Here is a 17,377-nt window from a genome sequence, read left to right on the forward strand (position 1 = left end):
AGGTCTTTTGTTTCTTTAGGTAGATTTATTCCTAAGTATTTTATTCTTTTTGTTGCAATGGTGAATGGAATTGTTACCTTAATTTCTCTTTCTGTTTTCTGATTGTTAGTGTATAGGAATGCAAGGGATTTCTGTGTGTTAATTTTATATCCTGCAACTTTACTATATTCATTGACTAGCTCTAGTAATTTTCTGGTGGAGTCTTTAGGGTTTTCTATGTAGAGGATCATGTCATCTGCAAACAGTGAGAGTTTTACTTCTTCTTTTCCAATCTGGATTCCTTTTATTTCTTTTCTTCTCTGATTGATGTGGCTAAAACTTCCAAAACTATGTTGAATAGTAGTGGTAAGAGTGGGCACCCTTGTCTTGTTCCTGAATTTGGGGGAAATGCTTTCAATTTTTCACCACTGAGGATAATGTTTGCTGTGGGTTTATCATATATGGCTTTTATTTTGTTGAGGTATGTTCCTTCTATTCCTTCTGGAGGGTTTTTATCATAAATGGATGCTGAATTTTGTCAAAGGCCTTCTCTGCATCTATTGAGATAATCATATGGTTTTTAATCTGTCAATTTGTTAATGTGGTGTATCACAATGATTGATTTGCAGATATTAAAGAATCCTTGCATCCCTGGGATAAAGCCCACTTGGTCATGATGTATGATCTTTTTAATATGTTTTTGGATTCTGTTTGCTAGAATTTTGTTAAGGATTTTTGCATCTATGTTCAGTGATATTGGCCTGTAGTTTTCTTTTTTGTGGCATCTTTGTCTGGTTTTGGTATTAGGGTGATGGTGGACTCAGAATGGGTTTAGAAGTTTACCTTTCTCTGAAATTTTCTGGAAGAGTTTGCATAGGATAGGTGTTATCTCTTCTCTAAATTTTTGGTAGAATTCAGCTGTGAAGTCATCTGGTCCTGGGCTTTTGTTTGCTAGAAGATTTCTGATTACAGTTTTGATTTCTGTGCTTGTGATGGGTCTGTTAAGATTTTCTATTTCTTCCTGGTTCAGTTTTGAAAAGTTCCACTTTTCTAAGAATTTGTCCATTTCTTCCAAGTTGTCCATTTTATTGGCATATATTTGCTGATAGTAGTCTCTTATGATCTTTTGTATTTCTGTGTTGTCTGTTGTGATTTCTCCACTTTAATTTCTGATTTGATTCTTCTCCCTTTTTTTCTTGATGAGTCTGGCTAATGGTTTGTCTATTTATCTTCTCAAAGAACCAGCTTTTAGCTCTGTTGATTTTGGTTATGGTCTCCTTTGTTTCTTTTTCATTTATTTCTGCCCTGATTTTTATGATTTCTTTCCTTCTACTAACCCTGGGGTTCTTCATTTCTTCCTTTTCTAGTTGCTTTAGGTGTAGAATTAGTTATTTATTTGACTTTTCTCTTGTTTCTTGCAGTAAGCTTGTATTGCTATGAACCTTCCCCTTAGCACTGCTTTTACTGAATCCCATAGGTTTTGGATTGTTATGTTTTCATTTTCATTCATTTCTATGCATATTTTGATTTTTTATTTCTTTTTTGATTTCCTCTGTGATTTGTTGTTTATTCAGAAGTGTATTGTTTAGCCTTCATATGTTTGTATTTTTAATATTTTTCCAGTAGTTGACATCTAATATTACTGCATTGTGATCAGAAAAGATGCTTGGAATGATTTCACTTTTTTTTAAATTTACAAAGGCTAGATTTAAGGCCCAAGATGTGGTCTATCCTGGAGAAGGTTCTGTGTGCACTTGAGCAAAAGGTGAAATTCATTGTTTTGTGGTGAAATGTCCTACAGACATCAATTAGGTCTAACTGGTCCATTGTATCATTTAAAGTTTGTGTTTCCTTGCTAATTTTCTGTTTAGTTGATCTATCCATAGGTATGAGTTGGGTATTAAAGTCTCCCACTATTGTGTTACCATTAATTTCCCCTTTCATACTTGTTAGCATTTGTCTTACATATTGTGGTGTTCCTATGTTGGGTGCATATATATTTATAATCGTTATATCTTCTTCTTGGATTGACCCTTTGATCATTATGTAGTGTCCTTCTTTGTCTCTTTTCACAGTCTTTATTTCAAAGTCTATTTTATCTGATATGAGTATTGCTACTCCTGCTTTCTTTTGGTCTCCATTTGTGTGAAATATCTTTTTCCAGCCCTTCACTTGCAGTCTGTATGTGTCCCTTGTTTTGAGGTGGTTCTCTTGTAGGCAGCATATATAGGGGTCTTGTTTTTGTATCCATTCAGCCAGTCTTTGTCTTTTGGTTGGGGCATTCAACCCATTTACATTTAAGGTAATTATTGATAAGTATGATCCCGTTACCATTTACTTCGTTTTGGGTTCGAGTTTATAAAGCCTTTCTGTGTTTCCTGTCTATAGAAGATCCTTTAGCATTTGTTGAAGAGCTGGCTTGGTGATGATGAATACTCTCAGCTTTTGTTTGTCTGTAAAGCTTTTGATTTCTCCTTCATATTTGAATGAGATCCTTGCTGGGTACAGTAATCTGGGTTGTAGGTTTTTCTTTTTCATCACTTTAAGTATGTCCTGCCATTCCCTTCTGGCCTGAAGAGTTTCTATTGAAAGATCACCTGTTATTCTTATGGGGATCCCCTTGTGTGTTATTTGTTGTTTTTCCCTTGCTGCTTTTAACATTTGTTCTTTGTGTTTGATCTTCATTAATTTTATTAAAATGTGTCTTGGGGTGTTTCACCTTGGGTTTATCCTATTTGGGACTCTCTGGGTTTCTTGGACTTGGGTGGCTATTTCCTTCCCCATTTTAGGGAAGTTTTCAACTATTATCTCCTCAAGTATTTTCTCATGGCCTTTCTTTTTGTGTTCTTCTTCTGGGACTCCTATGATTCGAATGTTGGGGCATTTGACATTGTCCCAGAGGTCTCTGAGGTTGTCCTCATTTCTTTTTATTCTTTTTCTCTTTTTTCCTCTCTGCTTCATTTATTTCCACCATTCTATCTTCCACCTCACTTATTCTATCTTCTGCCTCGGTTATTCTACTGTTGGTTCCCTCCAGAGTGTTTTTGATCTCAGTTATTGCATTATTCATTATTGATTGACTCTTTTTTATTTCTTCTAGGTCCTTGTTAAACTTTTCTTGCATCTTCTCAATCCTTGTTTCCAGACTGTTTATCTGTAACTCCATTTTGTTTTCAAAATTCTGGATCATTTTTACTATCATTATTCTGATTTCTTTTTCAGGTAGATTCCCTATCTCCTCCTCTTTTGTTTGGTTTGGTGGGCATTTATCTTGTTCCTTTACCTGCTGAATATTTCTCTTCCTTTTCATCTTGTTTAGATTGCTATGTTTGGGGTGGCCTTTCTGTATGCTGGAAGTTTGTGGTTCCTCTTTATTGTGGAGGTTCCTCCCTGTGGGTGGGATTGGACGAGTGGCTTGTCAAGGTTTCCTGGTTAGGGAAGCTTGCATCAGTGTTCTGGTGGGTGGAGCTGGATTTCTTCTCTCTGGAGTGCAATGAAGTGTCCAGTAGTGAGTTTTGAGGTGTCTATAGGTTTGATGTGACTTTGGGCAGCCTGTATATTAATGCTTAGGGCTATGTTCCTGCACTGCTGGAGAATTAGCATGGTATGTCTTGCTCTGGAACTTGTTGGCTCTTGGGTGGAGCTTTGTTTCAGTGTAGGTATGGAGGCTTTTGGATGAGCTCTTGTCAATTAATGTTCCCTGGAGTCAGGAGTTTTCTCGTGTTATCAAGTTTTGGATTTAAGCCTCCTGCCTCCGGTTTTTCAGTCTTATTCTTACAGTAGCTTCAAGACTTCTCCATCCATACCACACCAATGATAAAACATCTAGGTTAATGGAGAAAAGATTCTCCACAGTGAGGGACACCCAGAGAGGTTTGCAGAGTTACATACAGAAGAGAAGAGGGATGAGGGAGATAGAGGTGACCAGGAGGAGAAGAGGAGGAATCAAAAGGGGGGAGAGCAATGTAGCCAGTAATCAATTCCCTATGTGCTCTCCACAGGCTGGAACACCCAGAAAGGTTCACTGAGTTACACAGAGAAGAGAAGAGAGAGAAAGGAGAGATGACCAGGAGGAGAAGAGGGGGAGTTAAAAGGAGAGAGACAGATCTAGCCAGTAATCAGTTCCCTAAGTGTTCTCCATAGCCCAGAATATCCAAAGAGATTCACAGCACTGGGTAAAGAAGAGAAAGGGGAGGGAGGAGATAGAGGTGACCTGGGGGAGAAAAAGGAAAGTCAGAGGGAGAGGGCAATCAAGCCAGTAATCACACACCTAAGTAAAAATGGGTACTGAAGATTGGATTCTTAAAGGTACAAAATTGATAACAAATAACAAAAAGCAAAGATTAAAAATCTAGAGTAGAGGTTAGACTCTCAAAAATACAATAGTAAAAATACAAAACAAAATCACAAAAAATAATTTAAAATATATATGAAATTTGCTTTAAAAATAGGGTCTTTTTTGTCAAGGTAATAGCAGGCTATAAAAATGAAAATTAAAGGAGTAATAAAGGGCTTTAAAAGATGCTTACTTCTTGGAAGAAAAGTTATGACCAACCTAGACAGCATATTGAAAAGCAGAGACATTACTTTGCCAACAAAGGTCTGTCTAGTCAAGGCTATGGTTTTTCCAATGGTCATGTATGGATGTGAGAGTTGGACTGTGAAGAAAGCTGAGTGCCGAAGAATTGATGCTATTGAACTGTGGTGTTGGAGAAGGCTCTTGAGAGTCCCTTGGACTGCAAGGAGATCCATCCAGTCCATTCTGAAGGAGATCAGCCCTGGGATTTCTTTGGAAGGAATGATGCTAAAGCTGAAACTCCAGTACTTTGGCCACGTCATGCGAAGAGTTGACTCATTGGAAAAGACTCTGATGCTGGGAGGGATTGGGGCAGGAGGAGAAGGGGACGACAGAGGATGACATGGCTGGATGGCATCACTGACTCGATGGACATGAGTCTGGGTGAACTCCGGGAGTTGGTGATGGACAGGGAGGGCTGGCGTGCTGCGATTCATGGGGTCACAAAGAGTCGGACACGACTGAGCAACTGAACTGAACTTAACTGAAAGGGCTTAAAAATAAATTTATTTTTTTAATTAAAAAATGATAATAGTAAAATATATCTAGGAATTTCTCTAGAGCTGTTGTGGGTAGTATGGGGTCAGTTCAGTTTCAGATAGTTCCTTGTTCCAGCTTATACTTCTTCTCAAGGCCTACAGGCCCCTTCCAATGTAGTAGGTGCTAACTATAGGGTTTTAATCTGTTGCACCTGTCACTTTGTTTATTTTGGCTTCTTCTGTTTGCAAGTCTCTTCAGTGTCTAGTTTCCGCTCTGACACAAGGGGGTGGAGGTGGTCACTTATTTAGGCTCACTTGTTCAATTGTGCTGTGGGGAGGGAGTAACACTGCAAACAAATATCACTGGTGTGTGTAGGGAGCGCTCACAGTGTCTGGGCCACAGTGGGTTTGCCCCCATTCACGGAATGTGTGCCTTTGCAGTCTACACTGCTCAAGCTCCAGGTTGCTTGGCAGGGGAACTATCTAAAGCAGGCCCTGGGTTGTATGCACTTCCCAGGTCTAAGCCACTCAGGTTCAGGTTCTCGGGTACTCCACAAAGGCACAGACTCAGTTGGGCCTGTGTTCTGTGCCCTTCCCAGGTCCAAGCAGCTCAGGCAAAAAGGTGCTTGGCAAGTGCACTCTCCCCAAGTGTGTCTTATCTCCTCCCCTGTCCCAGCTGCTCTGTTTCCTGGGTGCACAGCGGGAGCGCTGTCTCAGGTGTGCTGTGTGTCTCCTTTAGGGAGCTGATCACTGGCTGCAACCTTCCTGGTGGATGTCAACCGTCCAGGATCTCAGGAAGACTTGGTTAGCAACTGGGAGCCTGCTCACAGTTTGGTAGAGAATGCCATCGCGGGCAGAGATTGCCCCTTGCTGGCTCTGGCTGCCGCCCACCTGCCTCTCTGCCTCCAGTGGGAGATGGGCTTGTCTGCAGCCAGCTAGCTCTTCTTTGGTATTCACTCAGTCCTTTGTTCTGTGAGCAGCCTGGCAGTGCCTTAGGTTAGAGCTTTTTGTGGGAAAGTTCTCTCTCTCACACGCTTTCTTTTTTTTCTCTCTCTGGCTATCCCACAGTTTGGGTTGCTATCTCACATTAGCTCCCTCAGATTGCCCTCAGGGCATTCAGGCCTGGTCCTTAACCTAAGCAATACAGCCTGTGCCTCCCTGTTCAGCCCCCACTTGCTGGTGGCAGATGCGAGCGTCTGGGCTACTTCTCTGCTGGGAGTTGTAGTTAGGCACGTAATCTGTGGGTTTTATTTATTTATTTTTTCCTCCCAGTTATGTTGCCCTCTGAGATTCCAAAACTCCCCTTAGACCTGCCACTGAGAGGGTTTCCTGATGTTTGGATACTTCTCCTTCTTCACGACTCCCTCCTAGCATGGGTATCCGTCCCTAACTCTTTTGTCTCTCTTTTTATCTTTTATATTTTATCCTACCTCCTTTTGAAGACAATGGACTGCCTTTCCAGGTGCCTGATGTCCTCCACCAGTATTCAGAAGTTGTTTTGTGGAATTTTCTCAGTGTTCAAATGATCTTTCAATGAATTTGTGGGGGAGAAAGTGGTCAGGAGACCACTTTCCTATTCCTCCACCATCTTAGGACTGCCTCCTGATTTTATATTTAATCACATAATTTAACACTACTTAATCAGGTCCCTACCACAATGTTTACATTCCCCCATGAGATTCCTCCATGTGTTTTATCATCATTTTCATTTGTTATTTGCCCTGACTCACCAACCACATGAAAGTGAATTGTGCTCTCCTTCCATGGTCCTCTGTACACAAACCCAGTTTGATGTCAAATCTTTCTTCTTGGAACATGAAGAGGGGAAAAGGGAACCAACCTGTAATTACTTTGGAGGGAGGTGTATGTATATACTATGTATTTTCCTCCAGTGAAATGAAGTTATGTGAAAAGTTAGATAAACATGTGGTAGGGAAGTATATATCAGAAAACCCATTACGTTAATATCTACCTACTCTTTGGAACTGACACTGGTCCTCCAGTTTAAACTTGGCTCCAATCTCTTGGTCAGTTGACTCCTTCCCAGGTTAATTCGGTTCTTCTCCTGTGTACTCTTGCGGGAAGTAACACTAGCTTTGTGTGTAATGGCCACTTCCTCCTTAGGTGCCTCATTAGGCTGATCCTTTTGTGGTTGTTCACTGAATTTAATTTCCTTCAATTAATAAAAAAAATAAAAAAAGAGCGTATTTTTATAATGATACTGTTTCTGAATTATCTCATGCTATCTGAAAATTCACCACCCTGGTGATAAATTCAAGATGTCTCAAGATGCTCTAACTTGTGTTGCTTAGCAACACAAATTGAATCTGGACAACTTCAAGACTAAGCCCTCTACTGGAGTTAGGCTGACAGTAATGGGATGATCCTAAACTCACAGCTCTTAAGCAGCCCACACAGATACTGCAGCAGGGCTGGATTGACTCACTCCTCACCACCACCTGAAAAAAATTATACTCAAACCCTATAAAGGCTGAGATGCATCTTAGTCAAATTGCTGAGACCAAGGATAAAGAGATCATCTTGCAGGTAGCTAGAAACTGAAGACACTTTATAGACAGAAGAAGAAACATAACAATTAAAATACACTTCTCATCAGAGACAATGCAATCCAGAAGACAAGGGAGGGATACAGTTAAGGTGATGAAAAGGGAAAAAATTCACATCCTCTCAACTCAAAATTCTATACAGAGGGAAAAAAATCTTTTGAAAATAAGGATAAAATAGACATTCACAGATGAAGAAAAGCTGAGAGAATTCATTATCAGAAAGACCTAGGATAAAAATTGTTCATGGAGCTCTTCAGTCAGAAGGAATCTCATACTACACAGAACATGGATCTACATAGAATAATGCTGAAATGATAAAAATAAATATAAAAGACTCATTGTGGTGAGAGGTTACCACACCACATATGTTACTAGTAACCACATGTTGTTACTAGTAACAACAACATGTTACTAGCATGTTGAAGTAAAATTCATGACTACAATAGTACAAAGGACTGGGAGTGGCATTTGAAGCCACTTGTAAGGTTCTTAGACTAGTGGTAAAACTGTAAAATATTGTTCCAAGGCACACTCTATAAATTAGAGACATATATGCCCAAGTGAGATACTTCTAAAAAGTAGCACAACTGATGAACTAATAGCATAAATAAAATGGAATCATTTCTAAAAGTTCAATTAATCCAAAAGGGGAAGAATAAAAGGAGACAAGGAATAAATGACACTAATAAAAGCAAATAGCAAAATAGTAAATGTAATTTAACTCTATCAGTAGGAACTTTAAATGAAAGTGATTTAAAGACTTCAATTAAAAGAACTCATCACATTGGACGTAAAAGGAAAACCTAACTATTTGTAGTCTAAAAGAAACCACTTTATATATAAAGGTATAAATACATTATAAGTAAAAGGCTGAAGAAAAATATTCTATGAAATCGAGAATCAAAGCAGAAATGCCTATATTAGACATTAGACAATCAGACAAAAAGGGACTTCAAAACAAATAATATTATCAGAGGTAAAGAGAGAGACACACAATGACAGAGCCAATTACCACCCAATTCTAATTATGTTCACAATAGAATTTCAAAAGACATAAAGCAGAAATAGAACAGGAAAAACAGATAAATCCACAATTAGGAAACTTCAAAACTCCCCTCTCAGAAATCAACAAAGTGAGCAAAACAAAACTTAATAAGAATATAAAAGACCTGAGGAAAACTATCAACCACCTGAATGTAACTGACATTTACGGAACACACCACACACAGCAGCAGAAAACACATTCTTCTCGAAAGCACAAGGAAAAGTCCACCAAACTGACCAAATTGTAAGCCATAAAACAAACATCCACAAATTTAAAAGAACTGGAATCATATAAAATACTTTCTCTTAATAAAATGGACATAAGCTAGAAACTCGTAAAAAGATATGTGGAAAATCTTCAGATATATTGATTTGCATGAAAACATAGAGTCTCTGGGAGACAGTTCACATGGTGCTGTTAAAGAAACTCACAGCATAAAATTTCATATTAAAAAATATAGGTCTCAAACCAATTCCTAAGCTTCCAACTCAAGAAATTAAATAAGAGCAAATTAAGCTTAAAGAGATCAGAAGGAATAAAAGTATAAGAGCAGAAATAAAATAAAGTAGAAAGAAAACAATAAAGAAAATCAATGAAACAAATAATTGTTCTTTGAAAAGACCAGTAAAATTGATCACTTTTTTCCAGATGAGTTAAGAACAAAAAGAAGATATAAGTGACCAATATTAGGCATGAAAGATGGATCCTTTAGAGAGCAAATCCTCTAGACATCAGAAGATAATAGTGGAGTAGTATTTGATGTCAATACATTAGGTAAGTTAGACAAAATGTACAAATTCATTGAAAGCTATGAACCACAAATGCTTAGCAAGAGAAAGAAATATCAATAGTTCTGTATCTATTAAAGAAATAAAATTCTCAACATAAACCCTTTCAACAACGAAACCTTCAAGTAGAGATGGCTTCCTTGGTAAACTCTACCAAACATTAACAAAGAAATAAGACTCAATCTATATGAAGAATTCCAGAAAGAAGAAAAGTAGTGAATACTTCCAAATTCATTTGTGGCCACATTACCCAGATACAAAAACCAGACAAAGACATTAAAAGATAACTACTAAGCCACATCCTTCATGACTATAGATACAAAAATCCTCAGTAAAATATTATCAAATTAGCGTTTAACAATGCTAAACAGGGTAAGAGATCGTGACCAAGTTGGAATTATCCTGGGATTCAATATTAGTTCAACATTCAAAAATCAATGACCATATCAACAGAATAATTATGTGATCATCTCAAGAGATGCAGTAAAATCACCACCTCCAAGCAGGAATGGACTCATTTCCCATGGTGTAAGTTGAGGCCTCATGGGAAGCATGTCCTCCTGGCCAGGTGAGTGTAAGCAGAGACGCAGTGGGGAGACCAAACTTCTACTCACTGCCCAGTGGTGTTGAGGCACCCTACACCACCAGGTTCCCAATGGAGTCTAAGTGAGGAACTTGGATTTTTACATGCACTTTGCAGTACCCCAGACCTACACCATGAAGCCTACACTTAGAGAAATCCTGCTAAAACAAGACTGCCATAAAATACAAAGTTTCATAATATAATCCAAAAATGTCCAAGACACAATGTCAAAAAAATCACTCACCATACCAAGAACAAGGAAATGTCACAACCTGAATGAGAAAGGACGTTGAATAATTGATGCTTATACCAAGATAAAATAGATGATGGAATAATCTCAAACAGATGTCGGAGTAAGATTTTAAAGCAGCCATCGTAAAAATGCTTCAACAATCAATAATAAGACTTGAAACAAATGAAAAATTCGAAAGTTTCAGCAAATAAATAGATGATATAAAGAAGAACCAAATAGAAATTTTGAAATTTAAATTTACAAACCAAAATAACTCCCTGGATAGTTTGGCAACAGGATGGAGAAGAGAGAACCTGTGAACTTGAGGACAAACAATAGAAATTACCCAGTTTGAACCACAAAGAGAAAATACATTGGAAAAATAAATAAATAAACAGAGCCTCAAGATCTGTGGGACAGTAGAAAAAAATCCAACATTCATGTTATCAGAGCACCAGAAGGAGAGGAGAAAGAAGGTCAGACTCTAAGAATGTCAGAAGTTTTCCCCAACTTGGAAAAAGACATAAATGTAAGATTCAAGAAGTTGAGCAAACCCTAAACAGAATAAACCCAAAGAAATTCCTATCAAGAGACATAATAATCTAACTCCATAAAACCAAAGTCAAGGAAAAGTAACAGCAATGAGAGAGAAAAAACATTTTACCTATAAGACAGAAACAATTAAGAACAGATTTCTCATTAGAAAACATGGAGGCCAGAAAGACTGGAAACATTTTCCAAGTGCTGAAAATAAAGAACTGTCAACACAGAATACTATATACAGTGGAAGTATTCATTAGGAATAAAGGGGGATTTTCAAGATGTTCTCAAATAAAGGAAAACAAAGAGAATTTGTCACCAACAGACCTACCTCCAAAGAATAAGAAGTTCTGAAACAGAAAGGATATGATAAGGAAATTGGCAACACCAGAAAGGAAGGAAAGAATCAGAGAAAGAATAAAAGCATGGGTAAACACAAAAGACTTGCATCCTCCTCTTGAGTTTTCTAAATGATGTTTGATGGCTGAAGCACAAATTATAACATTGTCTAATACAGTTTATCAATGTGAAGGAAACAAAGACAAATATAAATGAGAGAGGGTATAGGGACTTAAAGGAAGACATGGTTTCTATACTTTACTCAGGTGGTAAAATATCAAACCAGTATATTATGACAAATTATGTATAACACAATATCTACAACAACCACCAAAAACTCTACACAAATAGATATACCTAAATACTATGGAAAAATCAAAATGGTATTTAAAAAAAATGTTCAAGTAAGCCAAAGAAGACCAGGAAAAAGAAAAAGATAAGCAAAACAGAAAACAGAAGGAAAAAACAGAAAATAAAACTAAGCTGGCAGACTTAAGCCCTGATATCAATAAGTAAAAGTAAATAATCTAGGGACTTCTCTAGTGATCTAGTTAAGAATCCACCTGTCAATGCAGGGACATGGGTTCAATTCCTGGTCCAGGAAGATCCCACACGCTGCAGAGCACCTAAGCCCATGTGCCACAACTACTGAGCCAGCATTCTAGGGTTCAACAACGGAAACCACCGGAATGCGAAGCCCTCACACAGCAACTAGGGAGTAGCCCTACTCACAGAAACTAGAGAAAGCCTGGGCTCAGCAACAAAAACCCATCACAGCCAAAAATGAAAGAATGAATGAAAACAAATAGGCTTTTTAAAGTAAATGATCTAAACACACCATGGATATGATACATCAATATATAGTTTCAGAAAGTGGATTTTTAAAATGACTCAACTATATGTTATTCACAAGAAACTCACTTCAAATATAATGATATAGGTAGCTTGAAAGTAAAAGAAGGGGAAAAGATATACCATGCAAACATTAGTTAAAAGAAAGCCAGGGGTACCTATATGAATAGTAGATTAGCCTTCAGAAAAAAAAGAAAATCATCAAAGACAGAAAGGGACATGACATAATGATAAAATAGTCAATCAAGAAAATGTAATCCTAAATGTGTATACAGAACTGCATATACAAAAACAGAACTAAGAGGAGAAACAGACAAATCTACAATTATAGTTGGAGGATTTCAAATCCCTCTCAAAACTGATAGAAAATCAGCAAGGATATGAAGAATTCAACCACACTAAAAACCAAATTTATAAAGTTGTTCAGAGTTTGTTCTCCAAATACAGTGGAATCAAACTAATAATGAACCATGTAATGGGAAAATCTAACACTAAGTAACAAACTGCTAAATAATCATGGGTCAAAGAGGAAGCCTCAAGGAAAAAAAAATTATGAGGTACAGTTGACTTAAGGGAATTGTTTTAAATACAAAAACTGAATGAAAATGATTAGAATAAAACACCGAAATGTGTGACAGGTGGGAAGTTCTGCAAGGAAAATTTACAGCACTAAATACTCACCTAGAAAGGAAGAAAGCTCTCAAATCAAGACTCGAAGCTGTTACCCTAAGAAACTAGAAAAAGAAGAGCAATGTAAACTCAAAACAGGCAGAAGGATATAAAAGCAGACACATCTCTGAAGTGTCAAAGCTTTGCTGAGAGCAGGAAAGTGGAGTGTTCCCAACATCTTACCACTGCCATGCCTGAGAGAGGTGCTCACTGTGTCTGAGAGACAAAATGTCAGAATGTGTGTCCAAAAGACAAACAGCTTCTCTACAGATGAATGTAGACGGAAGAGAATTCTTTATCCTAATATTAGTCATACCCAAAATCACCAAAATTCCTTTCAATGCAAGTATGACTAGATTAAATGTATGGTTTTAAAAAAAAGCTAGAGAAGAGTAAATGAAACCAAAAGTGACTTCTTTGAGAGAACTGAGTAAAATGATGGACTTCTAGCCAGATGGATCAAGAAAAAAATAAAACACAATGATTAATATCAGGCACGAGACAGGTAACAATAGTTACAGCTTCTACAGTTGTTAAAAGGTTAACAAAAGAATACTATAAACAAGTTTATACCAATCAGTTCAACAACTTTAGATACAAGGGATACACATTCCTTTAAAAACCACCTAGCAAGCACCCTCAAGAAGAAACATAACCTGAAAGGCCCGATAACTAGTAAGTACATCATATTTGTAGTTAGAAACCTCTCCACAGTGAACACTCCAGGCCCAGATGGCGTCACTGGTGAATTCTACACAACAGTTAACACAGGACACCAATTCTAAGCATTCTTCCAGAAAACTGAATAGGAGTTAGAATCTTCCAACTCATTCTATAAGGCCAGTATTAATCTGATACTCAAACCAGACAAAGATATTGAAGAAAAGAAATCTACACATTGATAATCCACACATTGATAATCCTAAACAGATGCAAAACTTCTTGATAAAATGTTAGCCAATTAAAAATTTAAAATAAATAAATAAAAAGGGTAATACACCCTGCACAAATGTAGTCCCAGAAATGTAAGGCTGGTTTCTCTTTCAAAAATCAATATAATTAACCAAGTTAAACTAAAAAATAAAATAAAATGATTAACGCAATAGGTACAGAAATATCATTTGATAAAATCCAACATCCAATCCTAATAAAGTTCTCAACAACTTTGATAGAGGGGAACTTCCTCAACCTTATAAATTTCATCTATGAAAAGCTGACAGGTGACAATAATTAAAAACTGAAAGTTTTCCCTTTACCACAAGGAACAAGAAACCACGTCTACTCAGTTCTGTACTGGAGGTTCCAGCTAGTGCATTAAGGAAAGAAAAAGAAATAAAATGATGGAAATTGGAAAGGAAGCGGTAAAATGATCTTTATTCAGAGACAATATGATCATCTATGTAGAAAACCCCTCAGAATCTACAAACCAGACAAAACTATTAAGTGACTTTAGCAAGGTTTCAGGATATGAAATCAGTATACAAAAGTGTATTTTATATACTAGCAACAAATAACCAGAAATTGAAACCTTAAAACTATTGTTTAACAATAGCCCCGAAATAGGAAATATTTACAGATGGTTCACAAGAGGTGTGCAAGACGTGTGTTGTAAGTTACAAAACAGTGCGGAGAGAAACTGAGTAAGATGGAGAGACACGCTGAGTAACATTAAACAGGGAGAAACACTGAGTTCCACGACCTGGAAACTCCAATATTGTTAAGATGTCAGTTCTTAAATTGATTTATAGATTCAATACAGTATCATTCATAAATCCTTAGGGGTTTTTATGAAAAAACTGACAAGCTGACTATAAAATTCGAATGGACGTGCAGAAGATACATAATAGCTGGCAACTCTGAAGAACAGCAGCAACATTGACAATACCTGAACCGAGACTGACTGACGACAGTAACCAAGACAGCATGGCTCTGATATAAAAATAAACAGATCAGTGGAATAGAAATACACCCATACAAATGGACAACTGGGCAAAGAAAGGACAATTCTTTTTCAGCAAATGATGCTGGAACCATTAGGTGTCTGCATGCAGAAGAAAAAAATGAACTCTGATCCATACCTCACAGCATGTACAAAAAATATATTAAACCGGATCATACGCCTAGATATAAAACCTAACATTTAAAAACTTTTAGAAAAAAAAAAACACAGGAGAAAATCTTTGTGACACTGGGATTTGGTAAAGCTTTATTACCTACAACACTCTAAAAAATTAGTAAGTTGGACTTCATCAAAATTGAGGACATTTGTTCTTTGAAAGACTTTTTGGAGAATAAAATGACAAGCCACCACCTGGGAGGAAATATTTGACGAATCCTATCTCTGAAAGAAAATATAAGCTTATATGTATGTGTGTATGTAGGTAGGTAGGTAGGTATATATCTCACAACTAAATAATAAGAAATTAAAAAAAAATAAGAAATGGGCAAAAGATCTGAATATATACTTTACCACTTAAGATATATGAATCACATTCAATAAGCATATAAGAAGATGCATTCAAGAAGTGCAAATTAAAATTCAATGAGATAGTGCTAAGTCGCTTCAGTCATGTCCGACTCTGTGTGACCCCATAGACGGCAGCCCACCAGGCTCCCCCGTCCCTGGGATTCTCCAGGCAAGAACACTGGAGTGGGTTGCCATTTCCTTCTCCAATGCATAAAAGTGAAAAGTGAAAGCAAAGTCTCTCAGTCGTGTCCGACTCTTAGCGACCCCATGGACTACAGCCCACCAGGCTCCTCCGTCCATGGAATTTTCCAGGCAAGAGTACTGGAGTGGGGTGCCATTGCCTTCTCTGCAGTGAGATGGTGGTACACACCTATTAGAGAAAGTCTAAAATAAAGGAATGACAGTACCACTCATTGACAAATATGTGGCACAGCTGTCAGTCTGGTGCACAGAGTGGATGGAAAATGTTACAATCACTGGCAAGCAGTTTACCAATTGTTTAAAAAGTTAAACATATAACCGCCACATAACCTTGCCATTTCGGTCCTACGTTTTACCCAAGAGAAATGAAAGAATATGGTCTGAAAAAATATAAACACCCAAAACAAAACATTAAAAATTTGAAAGCTTAAATTTTAAAGATTTACACAATGTTTGGAAGACAAAGTAAAGGTGTATTTCCAGAAAGTGGCGTGCGGTATATGAGAGAAAAGAAAATCAGAAGATCAACCTCAGAGGCCCCAAAATCCAACTAGAATCTCATAAAGAGAACAAGGAGAACAGAGAGGGAAAAAATGATTAAAGATGTAATACAAAAAATATTTTCCAGTTCTAAAAGACATATGTCATCATTAATGAAAAACAGACACGAGCACCAACCATATCATCATGAAAATTACAGAACATCAGGGATAAGAGAAAATCCTACAGACTCATTATATGAGCAAAGCCAAAACAAACAGGTCACATAGGAAAATGCCTTTAAAATTCTAAGAAAAAAATTATTTTGAAACTGTCATTATAGAAACAACAACTAAGAGAGAAGAATAAAGATATTTTCAAACATGCTAACCCTCAATTTTTCTCCTCCTATGTGCCTCTTTTACTCAGGAAGCACTACCAAAATGATGGGGTACACCAAGAAAAAGAAAACGCATGAGACAATAAAGGCCATATATGGAAAGCCCACAACTAACATCACGTTCAACAGCAAAAGCCTGAAAGCATTTCCCCTAAGATCAGGAGTAAGACAAGGAATCTACTTTGGCCACTTCTATTCAGCATAGTTCTGAGAGTTCTAGCCATGGAATTTGGTAAGAAAAAGAAATTTAAAACATCCAAATTGGAAAAGAAAATGTAAACTATCTCTGTTCACAGATGACATGATCTTAGACGTAGAAAAACCTAAAGATTCAAAAGAAACTGAATTAAATAAATTTGGCAAATTAGCTGGATTCAATTTTGAATTTCACATTCCAACATTACTTCTGATTTTAACACTCAAATATCAGTTGTATTTCTATATGCTAAGCAGCGGACAATCAAAAAGGAAATGAAGAAAACAACTCTATTTGCAATAGCATCAAAGAGAATAAAATACTTCGGGATAAATTTAACTAAAAAGACAAAAGACTTACATGAAAACTACAAAATACTGCTGAAAGAAGTTAAAGTAGACATAAACAAGTAGGAAAACATTCCACATTTGTAGGTTAAAAGATAATATTATTAAGATGACAATACTATACAAAGCAATCTACAGAGTCAATACAATCCCTATGAAAATCTCAATGATGTTTTTCTCAGAAATAGTAAAACCAAGACTAAAATTCACACAGAAAGTCAAGGGACCCCAAATAACCAAAAAACGGTCTTGAAAAAACAAGGACAAAGTTTGAGGATTCATACTGCCTGATTTCAAAACTAACAGAAAGCTATGATAGTCAAGAGTATGGGACTGGTATACAGATACACATACAGACTGATGGGATTGGATTGAGAGCCCAAAAATAAACCTTGAAATTTTTAGTTAATTAATTTTTAATGAGGATGACAAGACCATTCAGTGGGGGAAGAATAATCTCTGAAACAAATGGTGCTGGGAAAACCGAACATCCATGTGCAAAGGAGTGAAGGTGGACCCTAATGTTATACATAAAACCTAACTCCAGACGAATCAAAGACCTAAACTTGAGAGAACTAAAACAAAAAATTGTAGAAAGGTAGAAAAGTTAAGGGCAAATCTTTATTATGACAGATTT

General features: G+C 36.9%; 1 protein-coding gene across 8 annotated transcripts in view; it reads right to left on the reverse strand.

Annotated features, from left to right (window-relative positions):
• ODAD2 (outer dynein arm docking complex subunit 2) overlaps nt 1-17,377 on the reverse strand; it is a 167,181-nt gene that overhangs the window by 131,017 nt on the left and 18,787 nt on the right. For all 8 annotated transcript variants that reach the window (XM_070381801.1, XM_070381802.1, XM_070381806.1 and 5 more), the window contains one exon: nt 7,011-7,207. In XM_070381801.1, coding sequence (XP_070237902.1) covers nt 7,011-7,207 — 197 coding nt within the window. The remainder of the gene's footprint in view (nt 1-7,010; nt 7,208-17,377) is intronic.

This window comes from Bos mutus, chromosome 13, assembly GCF_027580195.1.
Source record: "Bos mutus isolate GX-2022 chromosome 13, NWIPB_WYAK_1.1, whole genome shotgun sequence".
NCBI classification, from domain to species: Eukaryota; Metazoa; Chordata; class Mammalia; order Artiodactyla; family Bovidae; genus Bos; species Bos mutus.